A 17,086-nucleotide genomic window follows, 5' to 3' on the forward strand; every position below is an offset into this window, starting at 1 on the left:
TATTTTCAGCTGAGTTCTTAAGTAGGACTAAACACAGGGTGCCTCTTCACCAACATGGGGTAAGGCAGCCATCAAGGCTGTGTTACAAAAAAAGCCTATTTCATCTTCCCAATTTGTTTATTAGCTTTTGCTTACTATCCAGAGTAGACCGACTACAATGGTTTGCTGATAATAGGCACTTTATAAATATTTGTTCCTTTATTAGTTTGTTACAGTTGCCATCACAAACTACAGACTGGGTGGCTTAAACAACAGACATTTATTTTCTCACAGTTCTGGAGGCTGAAGTCCCAGATCAGGTTCCTGGGCAGCTTGTTTTCTTCTGAAGCCCCTCTCCTCGGGTTGTAGATGGCCGTCTTCTTGATGTGTCCTCACATGGTTTCTTCTGGGTGCATGCACTCCCCCCTTGTGTCTCTCTGTGTGTCCAATTTCCTGTTCTTGTAAGGGTTGTAGTCAGCTTGGATTAGTTCTCACCCTAAAAACCTATTTTTAACCTAATCACCTCTTTAAAGGCCCTACCTCCAAATACGTCACACTCTGAAGTATGGAGGTTAGGGTTTCAACGTACAGATTTGGGGAAACAATTCAGCCCAAAGTTTCCTAACAGAGATCCCAACTGTCACTTAAACCATGTCTAAAAAGATTTTGGCTCTATTGTTGAGGAAGGTGTTAAAGTGAATGTTCTTAATGTCACTGAACTGTACAATTTAAAATGGTCAAAATGGAAAAATTTATGTTGTGTATATTGTACTACAATAAAAAAGTGGTTAGTGTGAGAAACTAAACTTTTAATTTTAATTAATTTAAATAGAAGTTTAAAAATATATAGCATGTTTGAAACATGTATGTAAATTTCATAATGTCCACTATGTAAAGTTCTTATTTGAAATATAGAAAAATATAATCTCACATATTTGAAATGCCAACTTTGTTTTCAAGTCTGGGGAAATGTTATAGCTATATGCTTTCATTACCAGGGGAAAAGTACTCCATTTTACCACCTCAAGTCTAATTTTAAATTATAAATTATAAAGCCTACCTTTAAACAGTCTTCAATCACACATAACAAATAAGCATCTAAATATTTACCAAATACCTATAGAAACACAAGTTGAATTCATAGAAGCGTATTTTAAATCAGAAGTACATGCCGATACCACCAAAATGGTTTTATTTCTGACACTGCCAACATGGACAACAATGCATTACTTTGGTTTCCTTAAACATTACTTAAGTACGCATTAGAAATATATGTTTACATTTAAGAAATGTAACACATTAAGAAAGTCCTCTAGAAACATAACTCCTTCTCAATATATTTTCCTGCTTTGTTTCACACATAAATAACATAATCTACAAAGTCATAAATAAAACTATTAACTCTTATGACCTAAAAGTATATACAAATTTTGGAACTTGACAAGAATGTCCCTTTCCTGATTGCATATAAATAACAACATGCAGTATTGGCAATGCTTTTTAATTAAATGAATGACTTACAATCAAAACTTTTATTGTCTCCCAACCAGTTCTCCCTATAATAGACCTTCAGTGCACTTGGTAAAGATGTCATGTATTTAAAAAGTCAAAGTGGTCAAAAGACTAGATTTTTAAAATAGAACAGAAGGTTGCCATTAAATATTATTAAGCCTTATTAAAATCACTTTGGTTTGCCTGAAGAACAAAAAATGCTACCAAAGAGTATATGCTTGTACTATCATTTTTAAAAAAAAAATTTTGGCTGCACCCCGTAGCATGTATCGGGATCTTAGTTCCCTGACCAGGGATCAAACTCGCACCCCCTACATTGGAAGGTGGAGTCTTAACCACTGGACCGGATTTCCAGGGAAGACCCTATACTATCATTTAAATGGAAGCTAACAAAGTCTTAAAAAATCAGATTAAATCTGTATTAGTCTTGGGAAAAACATTCCACTGAGATTCTGTTATAGGAACAGAATCCATGCTATCCTAAGTTTTCTAAAATTTATTTTGAACCATCACTTCAATTAGTTAAAACTTTCAGGGTAAAAATAATGACACATAAAAATGATCTTAGAAAGGCATATTTAGAATTCCTGATACAGAACACTTGATTATTTAGTTTTTGTTTAATGACTAGAAACCTTTATTCCTTCAGAAAATAATTAACACTATTTGTTGAGTGACACCATCTATTTAGTGATTAACTAGATAACCACTCAAGGTATATTAAGTAAGCACTCAAATTATTTTTATGTAACCAAAGTAAAAAAGACTTTTCATGTCGGAATTGTTTCATTATGCATTATTATTTTTAAGGCTGTGATTTACAGAGTATAAAAATTAGAAAGAAAAACATTCTCTATTAATATTCTCACTAAATTTAATTGATTCAAATGATAATAGTAAGCTAAGCACTGTCAGTACTTTTAAAATCTAAGTTTCTAAGTTTCATTTTTGAATCAATACAAATATGATCTGCTTCACAATATTAACTGCCAGTCAAACTTTATGTTTTAAAAAACTAAATATTCTTTGTTAAAGAGCAGTTTACAACAAATGTTTTTCCACGCTCTTATAAAAAACAAGATTCTGATATGCATAATGAATCTAAGTCAAAATCCACAACTGGTAGCCGAAATTGTCAACTTCCAGCCTAATACAACATAAATCCAGTTATTTTGCATAAACAATTCAAAATTAAAGTTTATAATGGAAATGTCAACAAGTCGTAACTACAACATTACTACTGAAGGGTTCCACTATACTTCAACCAGGCACAGCAGATGTGCACATCTGATAGACAGACTGCTTAGAAAATTAAAGCTATCAGAGCTATAAATAAGGAATACATAAATATGAACACAGTGGTGCCAAAGCATTAGAACTGTTAAAAAAAAAAAAAAAGATGTGGTGTAAACACAACTGATAGTTTTCTCCGTAAGCCACTTTCCACTGATTTATAAAGCTATGGTTTTATAATTCTTTTAAAAAGGACAATGTTTCCACATTGCTACATGCAGTGATTTCATTCTGCATTCTTAACTACAATGCAATCTTCAATCCTCTTGCAGAGCTTGACATATCTCACTAGGATTTCTTCAGAAAGTCAGCTTGTCATATTTTCAGCAGCCTAGAACAACAAAGTATGATTCATTATAATAAAACCATGGAAAAAGAGACACCATGGAAATAAATCTGTCAATACTGCACTGTTATTAACAAACAACTCCTCCCCCACATATACCAAAGAACTTTTATCAGGATAATGCATTGGTTTTCACTTTTTGCAGTACATTCTTAGAACTACCTTTTGAACTGATTGCTAGGCTAACAGTAGCATTCAAATTGCATTACATACAAAAATCTCTTCCTGGGCTTCCCTGGTGGCACAGTGGTTGAGAGTCCACCTGCCTATGCAGGGGACGCGGGTTCGTGCCCTGGCCCGGGAGGATCCCACATGCCGCGGAGCGGCTGGGCCCGTGAGCCATGGCCGCTGGGCCTGCATGTCCAGAGCCTGTACTCCGCAACAGGAGAGGCTACAACAGTGAGAGGCCCGCATACCGCAAAAAAAAAAAACAAAAAACAAAAAAAAACAACTCTTCCTATGCTGCCTCCTTATTCTCTTTCAAACTCCAGCATAGGTGAACAAAAATTCTTATAGTTGTGGAAGATGTATATTAAATAAATCCTCTTCCACTGGAATTTCAGAAATGTACTGATGAAAGGGTATGATACCTTTTATTTTTATCAACTGGCTTATGAGACAACACTAAGCCAGGGAATGTTCCCAGGCTATAGTCCACTGACCCAGTTCTAATCACCATTTTCATCCTTTCTTAAATAGCAGGCTCAGATATTTTTTAGAACTTACTGTAGGGAGAAACTTAACAGGTAACAACTCTCATGTCAGAGTGTCTGAGTTCAACTCCCAACTCAACCACTTGTAAGTCCTGAGAGAAGTAAGTTAGTCACCATAGCTTCAGGTTCCTTAGCAGTAAACTACTACTAGCTGTAATACACATCCCTGTTGTCATTATAGAGGAAACAATGCAAGGAAAGCCTTTAGTGCACTGAGTTTGGCAAAAGAAAAAGTACTCATAAATATTAGCTATTCTTATTGTATTATTCAGTTATTCTTTTGTCATATGAAAGCAACAGTTGTGAATTAAAAAACAGAAAATCTGAATAGCTTTTATAATTATTTAAAATTTTCGATTAAAAAACCAGAAACCTGACATGTATATCTGACAAAAGGTATATTTCCAAAATATTTAAAGAAAGACTACCCACAAAGAAAAGGACAGACAACCCAGAAAAATGGGCAAGCTACACAAAAAGATATCTCACAAAAGAAAATGGCCAAAAAACATGTGAAAACGCATTCAATCTCACTGGTACTCAGAGAAATGCCAATAAAATGACAAATTCATAAACACCTACCAGAACAACTAAAATTAAAAAGACTCACAATAATAAGTGTTGGCAAAGTGAAGCAAGGGAAATTCATATGCTGCTGGTGGGGATATAAATTCATACAACTACTTTAGTAAAGTCTGACATTACCTCTTCAAGTGGAAGATACACATAAGCTATGATCCAGCAATTTTACTTCTAGATACTCACCCAACAGAAATGCTCACATACATGCATTAGGAGACATGGAGAACTAAGCTAACAGCAGCACATTTGTAATGGTTCCTGACTGGAAGCAACCTAATATCCATTCATAGTAGGAAGGATAAATAAGTTATAGTATATTTGTACAATGAAACATGGTTCTTACAGTGAAAAGGAATGCACTCCAGCTATACTCAACAGAAATGAACCTCATAAACATAATGTCAAATGAAATAGCCCAGTAAAAAAACTGTGCTGGCGTTGTTTATAATAGCCAAAAAGTGGGAACAACCCAAATGCCAATCAACTGATGAATGCATAAAATGTGGTATATCCATACAATGGAATATTATTTGACAATAAAAAGAAATAAAGTACTGATACATGCTATGACATGGAGGGATCTTGAAAACATTATGCTAAGTGAGAGAAGCCAGAGACAAAAGGTCACAAGTTATATGAAATGTGTGGAACAAAACCATAGAGACAAAGTGGATTAATGCTTCCTAGGGGCTGAGAGAAAGGGAGAATGGAGATGACTGCTAATGGGTGTAAGGTTTCTTTTGGGGGTGATTAAAATGTTCTACAGTTAATTGTGATGGCTGTACAACTTTGTGAATACACTAAAATCTATATAAATTTTACACTTAAAAAAAAACTGTGCTGCAAGATTCCATTTATATCAAGTTCAAAAATTTTACAAAATGAAACTGGTGTTTAGAGATCCATGCTTAGTCAGTAAAATTGTTAAAAGAAAGTATCTGCCATAAAAATCAGGACAGTAGTTACTGGAGTGGGTAGTGGGAAAGAGAGGTTAGTGATGGGGGAGCATAAGGGAACTTCTAGGGTGCTGGCAATGAGAATTGCATAAGTATTCTCTTTATGATAAATTTTTGCTCTGTAAATGTGTCTTGTTTACCTTTTTGTGCCAGATTTAATACTGAAAAAGTTTTTAAAAGCACAAAACCAATGACCCAAATTATTGGAACTTATTGGAGAGTAACTTAATCTAAGATGGGTAAGCTACAGGTTTTATACGCGCCTACATCCTCAAAGGAAAGAAGGAAGGGTAGAGAGAAGCCATTTTGTCCTTGGACAAGGTTTAAGAGGGACTGACTTGAAGTTTCAGTATTCATGGTTAGTGAGTGCTACATAAACACGGAAATAAAAATCGTGAGATATTAAAATCAGAGTGTGTGCAAGCAAGAGAGGGAACACAATGCTTTTCCTGTTTCCAGTCTCAGCAATTAAAAGGTGGGGAATGTGGGGCTTTCCTGGTGGCGCAGTGGTTGAGAATCTGCCTGCCGATGCAGGGGACATGGGTTCGTGCCCCGGTCTGGGAAGAGCCCACATGCTGCAGAGCGGCTGGGCCCGTGAGCCATGGCCGCTGAGCCTGCGTGTCCGGAGCCTGTTCTCCGCAATGGGAGAGGCCACAACAGTGAGAGGCCCGCGTACTGCAAAAAAAAAAAAAGTAAAAAAAGGTGGTGAATGTGAATTTGAAAAACAGTGGTCCTCTGGGTCCATGTTGGCAGTCCAGCCCACAGGCCTCAGCAGTTCCTGGCCTCTGAGCCACTCTCCCCTCTTCTTGAAGGATGAGCATACATTCACAGCCAGGTAGCTCCAGAAGCCAGTTTCCTGCCTGTGCAATCCCAGAAGTCTGGCAGCTTTCCTTCATTTCATCCTGTACTGGCTCCTTTCAGTCCAAGCTGGCATGGTTTTGTGCTGAGATGGTGGACTGAATGGACATCTCGTGCTGAGATGGTGGATGGTGGACATCTGAGTCACACAGCCTAATCTCTTCACCAAAAGGTTGTCCAGCCATACTCTCGGCCTTCTGTCTAGAGCATGCTACCTGGGTAAGCTGAGAACTTCCCAAAGCAAGTGCCGGTTCCTTTTTGCTTATCAGTTCCTTCCTCAATTTCTCATTTATCCTACATTTTACTGTAAGCAGCAAGGAGAAATAAGGCTGCACTTTGCACACTTTGGAAATTTCCTCAGCAAACATCCAAGTCATTGCTTACAAGTTTTGTTTTCCTTTCAACAGCAGAATATAATTCAGCCAAGTGCTCTTTATACCGAGGATGGCCTTCCCCTCCAGTGTCCAATAACTAATGTTCCTCATTTCCATCTGAGACCTCACCAGAAGCACCTTTCATGCTCATATTCTAGCAAGATTCTGTTCATAGTGATGTATGTATTCTCTGAATGACTGAAGTTCTTCTCTCTGCTTTCTGAGCTCTCACCAGAACCACCTATAACACCTACAGTCACCTACAACAGGGTCTTCAAGGCAATCTAGGCTTTTTCTATCATGCATCTTAAAACTTGCCAATCTCTATCCATTACCCAATTCCAAAGCCACTTCCACATTTTTAGCTATTTCTTACAGCAGCACCCCACTCCCCAGTAGTGAATCTGTATTAGATTTTTTGGGCTGCCGTAACAAAGTACCACCAACTGGGTGGCTTAAAACAACAGAAAAGTATTCTCTCATAGTTCTGGAGGCAGAAGTCCAAAATCAAGGTGTCAGCACGGCCATTCTCTCTCTGAAGGCTCTAGCAGAGCACCCTTCCTTGCCTCTAAGCTTCAGGTGGCTGCCAACAATCCTTGGCCTCCTTTGGCTTGTAGACGCCATCACTCCAATCTCTGCCTCTGTTATCACCTGGCATTCTCCCCTGCGTCTGTGTCTTCACATGGTGTGCACTTTGTATATATGTGTCCAAATTTCCCTTGTCTTTATAAGAACACTGGTCTTTAATCCATTACGATCTCATCTCAATCTGATTATAGCTACAGATACACTGTTTCCAAATAAGGTCATAGTCACAGGTGGTGGACTTAAGCATATCTTTTTGGGGGCAGACACACTATTACCCACAATACAAGGAGAATTCTCAACACAACTGGAAACTTCTAAGAAAATGCAACATGGTCCAGATAGCAGCAAATTTTGTGATCTGAACATATGCTACAAAGCCCCTGGCCGTCAGAATTTCTCCTGATGATGATAGATGCTCGCTGAATCATGTTTAGAATCTTTCACATAACTTCATCATTAATCATTTTCTAAACAACAGCATCTTTACTTAGAGAGTTAATATACAAATTTCTACCTTTAATGCTTCAGCGGCCTTGCGAAGTTCCTTAATAACCGATGATAAAGCTTCTGGGTTAATTCCTTGTTCACAGAGCCGTACACATATAGACAGAGTTTCCATATCTAATCCAGTATTCAAAATTCTTGAAATCTCAAGCAGAACTGTAAAAAGACAGAAACTTTTAAAAACAGAATCTTATAACATTTTAAAACATGCACATTAATACTTGTTTTTAATTCATGTAATACTGCATAATACAAGAGAACTAGCATGCATCCCTAGATTTGGAAACTGGCATGTAATACTGTCTTCCCCTTACCTATAGCTCTAGAAACTTAAAAATAAATTGACATCCTCCCTCCACAAAACTGCTTTCTACATCTTGGTTTACATTCTACCACTCATTTAATATCTATCTAAAATTCATATATCATAGTCAAGACTATTTTGAACATTTGTTCACTTTTTAGTATTCTTTTACAATGTAATTTAATTAGTCATGTTACATTCCACTTTATGGAAACATTATACATTACTTAACCACTCTGCTGTTTTGTTAGATGGGTCTCATGTTTCCCCCATAAAATAATATTGTAATAAGTATCTGCACATAGTAACTTAATTTTATCAGAATAAATTCCTAGAAGTGGAACTGCTCAGTCAGTAACATACCATTTGGATTCTGATTTGAATTGTATGAAAACACCACATTATTTTGGGATGAATGAACAAGTTAACAATATTAAGTCATCCATTAACTTAAGTCTAAGTCCTTCTGAAAACTTTTACAATATTCATGATGTTCATGATACGGGCCATTTCCCACTTTTTCATACCTTACATTCATTTTCATCTCTAGTTCAATTTGAGTCTTTTAAAAAGCCTTTATCTTCCATTCCTCTACTTAACTTTTTGAACACATGGAGTACCGTTCTAATGTCTTCATCTGCTCATCCTAACATCAGTGTCAACTGTGGGTCTGTTTCAACAGATTAAAATTTCCTCCTCATCATGGGTCATATTCTTCTGTTTTGCACACCTAATAATTTTTGATTGGATGCCGGACATTGTGAATTTTACCTTGTTGGGTGCTGGATACTTCTGTATTTCTATACATATTCTCAAGCTTTGTAATGAGATACGGTTATAAACAGTTTGATCCTTTGGGATCTTCTAAGATTCATTAGTTAGGACCAGAGTCCCATTTAGCATAGGGCTAATTAATACCACACAATGTCTTGTGAATTATGAAGTTTTCCACTCTGGCTGGCAGACACAGGCTCTATTGCCAGTTCTGTGTGAGCATAATGTACTGTTCCCTTTAATCCTTTCAAATGGCTCTTTCCCCAGCTTTCTGGGTACTTTCCTTGCACATGCGATCAATGCTATGCTGAACACTTGAGGGAGACCCCTCTGCGGATCTCCAGAATTCTCTCTGGGCGCAGGCTCTTTCCTCTCAGGTACTCTGTCCTGAAAACTCTACCTGCCTTGGTCTCCCTGAACCCTAAGCTGCTGCTCAACTCAGGGTGCCCCCTGGGTTCTGCCTGAGTTACTCCCCTCCCCCCCACTGCAGTGTGGCCTGGAAACTCTGAAGGTAGGAAGCTGGGGCAGCTATCTGGCTCACTTCGTTTGTTTTCTGCCTCTCAGGAATCATGGACCTTCCTTGCCTGATGTCCAATGTCTTGAAAACCATTGTTCTGCATGTTTTGCCTGGATTCTGTTGGTTGTTTCAGGTAGGAATGTAAATCCAGTCCCTGTTACTCTATCTTGGCTGGAAGCTGACAGTGCTGTTTTCATTTCTTCAGATTTTATTTTTTTTTTTTTGCGGTACGCGGGCCTCTCACCGCTGTGACCTCCCCCGTTGCGGAGCACAGGCTCTGGACGCACAGACTCAGCGGCCATGGCTCACGGGCCCAGGGCTCCACGGCATGTGGGATCCGCCCGGACCAGGGCACGAACCCGTGTCCCCTGCATCAGCAGGCGGACTCTCAACCACTGCGCCACCAGGGAAGCCCATTTCTTCAGTTTTGATATTCCAACATACTTTGCTTTTCAGTTGTATTCATGTTATCTGCTGAATTTATTTCAATAAATCTATTTTAAGATTTCTAATTTCCCCCCCATAATCACGTTCTGGTTTCACAGCTAAACGCTTATTTATAACCACTCCTTATTTTGTGGCTGTTGTTTCTGCCTTTACCTACTGGAGGCTATATGTTCTTATCTTTAGCCATTTTTAAGATTTCTGTTTTCTGCTTCACATATAAACAAGCAGCAAAAGAGAGTGGTTAAGAGTGTGCTCTCCAGAGGCAGATGACCTGGGTTCATTTTCCACTTTCATTACTTACTAGGCAAGGTAACTGCTCTGTGCCTTTCTTTCATTATTCTACAAAATGGGGATAACAATAGTACTTACTCATAGGATGGTGGTGAGGATTGAAGGACGCACTTAGAATGGTGTTTGGCATATGACAGTGCTCAATAAAAGGGTCAGCTGTTACTTTCTCTCTCCCTTTTTTTTCATTTTCATGTTAGTTGTTTATTTATGTTTTTCATCTACCTTAGGTGCTCTGTGACTTTTGGCGGAAAGCTCATCTTCCACAGGAGGTTTTTTTCTTGGACATCCTTGGATGTTCTTGGATGGGTGGTCTCACACTGGCTTCAGCCCTCTGGAAGCATCCTGACTCCAGACCCATAAGATACATGGATGATGCTTCTCAATCCCTGGCCTGGCAGATGGCACAATTTGGGCCCCCGGCTTCACTCAGGCAGGGCGGCATCCTTCCCCAGGTTTCATTTCCAACCCCCTGCTATGGTTCCCATCTGCGCCGTTCTTTGGGGGGAACCTCTCTCTTTCTAATCAGTGGAGACTTCCTTTTCTAGTTTTTGAACATGGTTACGCTGACCATTGTATTTCAATGTTATTTCCTGTCATTTTTATATGCTTGGAACAGGAAGTTGCAGCAAGTGCTCAATCATCATTGATTTTGATAGTGAATGATCAATTTCTTTAACTTTTTGTTTGGATTGTTTCCATAAATGGATTTCCACCTCACTCGTGCATATTCTGAGTGGTTAGTGCCAATACTCTAGGACATTACTTATTTTTATTTTGTAGCCAGCCACCTTAACAAATCTACTGAAGCTTCTAACAGTTTTTCTGTTGATTCTCTTTTGTTTGCTACTCAGATAATCATTTGACCTACAAATAACAGTTTCATGTCCTTTTTTTTTTGCAGTACGTGGGCCTCTCACTGTTGTGGCCTCTCCCGTTGTGGAGCACAGGCTCCGGACGTGCAGGCTCAGCGGCCATGGCTCACGGGCCCAGCCGCTCCATGGCATGTGGGATCCTCCCGGACCGGGGCACAAACCCATGTCCCCTGCATCGGCAGGCAGACTCTCAACCACTGCGCCACCAGGGAAGCCCCTCATGTCCTTTTTGATAGTCTTTTTTCCCCTATCCTGTGCTATTTGCAAATCTTTCATATCAATATTTTAAAAAGGTACTGAAAGCAGGTATTTTCAATTTTATTTAAAATGCACGTAACATTAATGTTAAGGATGGTGCTGGTTTCGTGCAGCTATACTTCAGCATGTTAAAAATGTACAGTTTTCTCTGGCTAAGACTTTAAAATCAGAAAAAAAAAAATTTTGAGTCTTATTGATAACTTTTCATCAAACACTGAAATGACCAGGCAGCTTTTCTCCTCTGACCTTGTGAGGGAATACATTATTATTGACAGACCACATTCACAGCTGAAGAACACTGAGCTTGGGGAATCCCAACTTTTACAATCAGCCCGCAGCAAGTCTGCTTCTTATCTGGAGGTAGACGTTACTTCATCCCTCATGGCTACTCACTGTCACCACAACCGGAGAAACAGCAGGAGGAAAGAGCAGTCAGGGCCTTGCATTCTCGGCAAACAGAGCTCAGGGCTCATGGAAGACGGCATTCCCTAGAGTGACACTGCACGACTTCGGAGGCTGGGTTAAAAAGGCAACAGAGCTCTCTCCAGGCTCTCTCTTGAGACGCTCCTCCTTGGAACCAGCCTCCAAGTGTGAAGAAACCCACGTGTTCCAGGCAGCAACCCCTGCTGAGGGCCCAGCTAACACGAGCATCAACCAGCAGGTATGTGAGTAAGCTCTGAGATGACTCCAGACTCAGCACTGTCTGATGGCAATGTACAAGACACTCTCGGGGAGAACTACCTAGAGCAGCGGTCCCCAACCTTTTTGGAACCAGGGGCCGGTTTTGTGGAAGACGATTTTTCCACTGGGGGGTGGCGGGATGGTCAGGCGTTAAAGCGAGCAATGGGGAGTGGCAGGTGGAGCTTCACTTGCTTGCCTGCCGCTCCCCTGCTGCTGTGCGGCCCGGTTCCTAACAGGCCGCGGACAGGTAGCGGTCCACGGCCCGGGGGTTGGGGACTCCTGATCTAGATGAGTTTGGGCAACACCCAGGACTGTGAGAGAAAAGTAACTGTTGTGGTTTTAGGCCCCCAAGTTTGGGGTGGTTTGTTACAGGGCAACAGACAACTACAACCCACATTCTGACCCTATTCCAACTGTGTCATCATCTCTCCAGTTCTCTCTCAAATTCTCCTCTCTCTCCAGTTTTCTCCTCATGGTAGACCCTCATCTATAAATGCTATAGTTTTATTTATGTTTTTATAAATATTTTATACTTTATTTATATTTTTATTACTCCTGACTTCATGCCTTTGTTCATGCTTTTCTCTTCCCTGCATACAACTCCACGTTGTCTTTCAGGGCCATCTCAGTACTAGTATTTCTTCCGTTAAGTTTTCTTTTAAAAGTCACTTTGATCATTATGTCCTGACTTCACATACTGTCTGCCATCAGTCAATAAATATTTCTGTAGTGTCTACTGTATAACTGGCACCTGTATGTATTTTGTGCCTCCTATGCTACTGCTGGAAATGTAGTTGTGGACAAGACAGATATGGTCCCAGTCCTCATGGACAGTACAGTCTAAAAGAGACATATGTTAAAACAACCACTGATTCCAGTTATGATAAGTAAAATGACGGAAAAGGACAGCATACTTCCAAAACAAATTACAAGGCATCTTACTTAGCTGTGAAGGACACAACTTAGGAGAGACTTGTCTGAAGAAGTGACAATTAAGCTTAGACTTCGAGGGTGACTAGAAATCAACCTGACTAATGCAGAGGCAGGAGGAAGGGCAAAGACTGGGAGCCAAGAAAACAGATTGTGCACGAGGTCTTACGCTGGGGAGACTTTGGTAAATTCACAGATTGAAAGCCTCATGTGAAGGCTGTGTAATTAAGGGGGCTGAATACGTATAAAATATGAGATGAGGCAGACATGAAAATCCACTAAGGCCCTATTAAAGATTTGAGAACTTTGGGAGGCTATTAGAAGATATAAAACAGGAGTGTGACAAGATCAGATTTTCATTTTTTAAAGATTTTGGCTACAAAACATAGAATGGATCCTAGAAGGGGGTAGAACACGTGTGGAGAGGGAGTCCAGCTAAGTTATTGCAATTATGGAGAAAAGACTGGTGGGCGGCATGGACGGGAGAGTTTAAGACAAGTGGTCAAATCTAAGATGAGTGAAGAATTGAAAAAGATTAGTGAAGAGGAGGAGGAGGAAGGGGAGGTCTCACAGGAGCAATGGGATTGATGGTGGAAGCATGAGCTATACGTTTGCTTCACTGACACTGCCCTGTACACCGTGGACTCTCTTCACTCCTTTTCCTAGTTTACTATCTGATACATAAAGTAGAACAGATGGCCTTCCGTATCCATGGGTTCCACACTGCATTCAAGCAACTGTGGATTGAAAATATTTGGGGAAAAATATTCCAGAAAGTTCCCAAAAGCAAACCTTGAATTTGCCATGAATGTGCAGGCAACTGTTTTCATAGCATTCACATTTATTAGGAATTATAAATAACTGAGAGAGGATTTAAAGTATACAAGAGGATGTACAGAGGTTATATGCAAATATTCTGCCATTTTATATGATGGACTTGAGCATCCACAGATTATGGTATTAGGTGTGTGGGTGGGGTCCTGGAACAAATTCCCCTGCAAATACTGAGGAACAATTGTATTACATCGAAGCCCCTAGCAGGGAAGAGGTACATTTGAATCACAGTTGCCAAAAAACGTAATTACTAGTAGTAAAAAATTAGAGGCATAAGGAAAACTCTAGAACTTTAAGAAAATAAGAATTAAAGTATGAAGCTATCAACAAAGAGTATCTAAAATTTCAAAACGTTGAAAAGCAAAAGGAGCAATTAAGTACATTGGAGGAGGGAGAAAAGTAATTGAAAGAGGCTGATATTTTAAAAAGGAAATGCAGGAAGAGAATGTTGAGGATCTAAGAGAGAGTGGAGGCCCTTATGCAATAGACCCTATACTAAATCAGGGCCAGGATCAATCAGTTTCCTTTCAGAGTGATCTGTGCAGATAAATAAAGTCCACCGCTTTCCTGTCTAAAGTACCTTTATCAAAATCCTTTCATTTCACAATAAAATTACAAATATTCATAGCTGAATTCTACAACCACTGCAAATCATCTGACATCAATTAAAATATTAAATCACTTAGCTGACTCTAATACTGATGGGAAGCAGGTAGAAGAGGATGAGGAGAAATATACTAGATCTTGAAGGAGGGCAGTCAGACCCAAAAAGTTTTGAACACTTCAGACTGGCTCTCACAGATAGATCTGAATACAGGGAAACCCCACATTAACAGAATTTCAAATAATAATGGTTTTTGAGTAGGTCAGCCCAGTTCATTGGGCAATTTAAAGCTCTATTTCTGAGAACGAGCGTGGAGGAAGGTGGGTTTATGAAATGACTGCATTTAGGACTTTTTCAGTTCAGTGTATGGTCAATTATTGATAGCACGTGCACTATGTTTCCCACTGTGCCTCAATTGTTACAGGCAGCATGGAAAATATTTTCATTAACTTTTCAATAATTAAACTTCACATTTTTATGTGAATGATTGTTTTGGACCCAATTATGGCATGATAGCAGTGATTTTCTGTAAGTCTGGAGTTCCAATGGACACGACAGGATCTAACTGCCACATTTAACAGATGAGAGCCACTGCCAACCTGGGGCCTTTCTTTTTTACCTTCTGGTTTGTGGGCAAAGTGCATGTAGAGGAGCAGTGTTCTTTAATTCACATTCTCTCCGTCAATGTTGGTTTAAAAAAAAAAACAAAACCTGGTCTTTCTTCACTTTTTCACGTTCTTACACTCTCTATAATCTTCATTTTACACAAAGTTCTTTCAGTGAAAATCTTGATGATGTAACCAATACAAATGATCAGTTCTCATTTCTGTAACAGGAGTTCCACCAGAGAGAAAATGAGAGTTTTCTATTCAAATGGAATCCTGTGGCCATATAATTAAGGAACCTATGCACAGCTAACATAAGAAAACTGACTAGAAATCCGGCCATACATGCTCCTTCCTGTTCAGAAACCACACTGGCTTCCAAGCCACGATAAAAGACAATAATGTTGTACACGTATAGTTTCTATGTACATATATCCACTTACAAAATAAAACTAATAAGCTGTGATACATCTAGAAGGATGGGAAAACAGGCTGAATATGGTATTAACAAAATTCTATTTTTCATAAAAAGGGCAAAGCAGATACTTGGTAAGTAAAATATTAGATGCAAAGGCTCTAATAATAAAAATAATTCTTTGAAAAGGCTTTTTTTCCAGGGCAGAAAAAGCCAGAAGCTTTATCACAAGTCCCCATAAGGGGACTTGCCTGGTGGTCCAGTGGTTAAGGATCCGTCTTGCAATGCAGGGAACGCAGGTTTGATCCCTGGTTGGGGAACTAACATCTCACATGCTGCAGGGCAACTACTGAACCTGCGCGCTCTGGAGCCCGTGAACCACAGCTAGAGAAGCCCGGGCGCTGCAACGAAAGACCGAACACAGCCAAAAATAAATTAATTAAAATCCATAAGGAGGGGCTCTAAAAGGAAGTGGAGCCTACGGTGGAGACAAAGACACGACATGAAGGCTGACACTGCTTAGTGAGAATTCCATGTTTTGACAGAGATAGAGGCCGATGTGGGTATCCCCTGGAAAGTGCAAACACCAATGTTTACCATCTATCAAACACTCATATACAGGTGGATGCAAATAAAATGGGGACAACAAAAGCGTCTGCAAGTGGGATGACGTCTTATACACAAAAATAATACAAGAAGTATCTTTTAATGGTCACCTTCGAGATGTTTTTAGCTGATTATCTTATTTAAATATTTACAACACTGGGAGGTAGTAAACGTGTTTTACAGAATAAAAAGAAGCGGGCTCAAAGGCGTTTAAGTAGCTTGTCCAAGCCCACCACCAGGCGTATAAAGTGGCAGGGCCGGCATAAGAGAGGAGAAAGAGAGAGGATAACTCCAAGACGCTTTTCTTCCTCTACTACTTGCGGGTACGCTTTATCCGCGTGCTCCAAGCTCCGAAACGGATAAATACGCCCACAGCCCCCCGGACACCGGCATCACCTGCTCCAAGACGAAACTGGGGCAATTTTGATGAAGGGACAACTTGCTCCTCCACCGGGTATTTAAAACGCGTCTGCTGAAGTGCAAGAGACAAAGGCCGTGGCGGTGACCAAACACTCGAGGCCACTGTCCGCAAAGGTCCTGCAGTCTGGGGCGCTTTCGAGGCGCCCAGGGCACTGGCTGCGGCGCGGGGTGGCGGGGAGCGCGAGGCCGGTACCAAAGGAGGGACGCGGGGACCCTGCGCGGGAAGGGGGCGTGGAATGAGCGCGCTGGAGGAAGGACGCGGGGAGGTGGGCGTACAGCGGGGAGAGGGCGCGGGATGTGCGCGGCGCGCGGGGTTTGCCGCGGGAGGGACGGAGCGCCCGCGGGGCTGACGCGGGTACGCAACGCCGTACTCGCGACAAACTACTCAGGAGCGAAGAGACGACTCTCAAAGATGGGGCCATCAGCCCTGCGACCCTGGCGGGTCCCTTGGGAGGATTACCAAAGATGCCGATCTAGGCAAGAGGTGGATCAGAAGTCCTTGTGGGCCCACCCCCGCCCGAGGGCCTGGGCTCTGGGGAACCGAGGCAAGGTAAAGGGGGCGACACGGGCACTCACCGTCCATGGTCTCCCTCACCGCATTCAGATTCGCCGCCGCCCCGGCGCCGCCGCTACTCGCCATGGCGGAGGCCGAGAGCGGGGCGAGCGAAAAGCCTGACCCGGAAGTCGAGCGCCTTCCTTTCTCCTGGGCAATCACACTGCGCGTCCCCAGCTCACGCCGGGCAGGCTCCGCCCCTGGCGCTCCTCGCCAGCGTGAGGCTGCGTTGATTTGAATTTGGAGCCTGGTTACTCCGGGAGGAATGCG

General features: G+C 41.0%; 1 protein-coding gene across 3 annotated transcripts; it reads right to left on the minus strand.

Annotated features, from left to right (window-relative positions):
- Positions 1 to 240: 240 nt before the first annotated feature.
- MZT1 (mitotic spindle organizing protein 1) lies at positions 241 to 17,010 on the minus strand. 3 transcript variants are annotated; one of them, XM_081215148.1, is made up of 4 exons: positions 16,840 to 17,010; positions 7,716 to 7,861; positions 3,074 to 3,115; positions 241 to 432 (listed from the first exon to the last, which is right to left on the minus strand). In XM_081215148.1, the coding sequence occupies exons 1-3, from the start codon at positions 16,901 to 16,903 to the stop codon at positions 3,092 to 3,094; spliced, it is 234 nt and encodes a 77-aa protein (XP_081071274.1). In that variant the 5' UTR covers positions 16,904 to 17,010; the 3' UTR covers positions 241 to 432; positions 3,074 to 3,091. The 3 variants fall into 3 exon arrangements, with proteins under 3 accessions (XP_081071274.1, XP_081071273.1, XP_081071272.1); XM_081215147.1 differs by having other exon boundaries at positions 241 to 437; XM_081215146.1 differs by having other exon boundaries at positions 241 to 3,115; positions 16,840 to 16,999.
- Between the last annotated feature and the right edge of the window lie 76 nt (positions 17,011 to 17,086).

This window comes from Mesoplodon bidens (assembly GCF_964165515.1).
Source record: "Mesoplodon bidens genome assembly, chromosome: 17".
NCBI lineage: Eukaryota > Metazoa > Chordata > Mammalia > Artiodactyla > Ziphiidae > Mesoplodon > Mesoplodon bidens.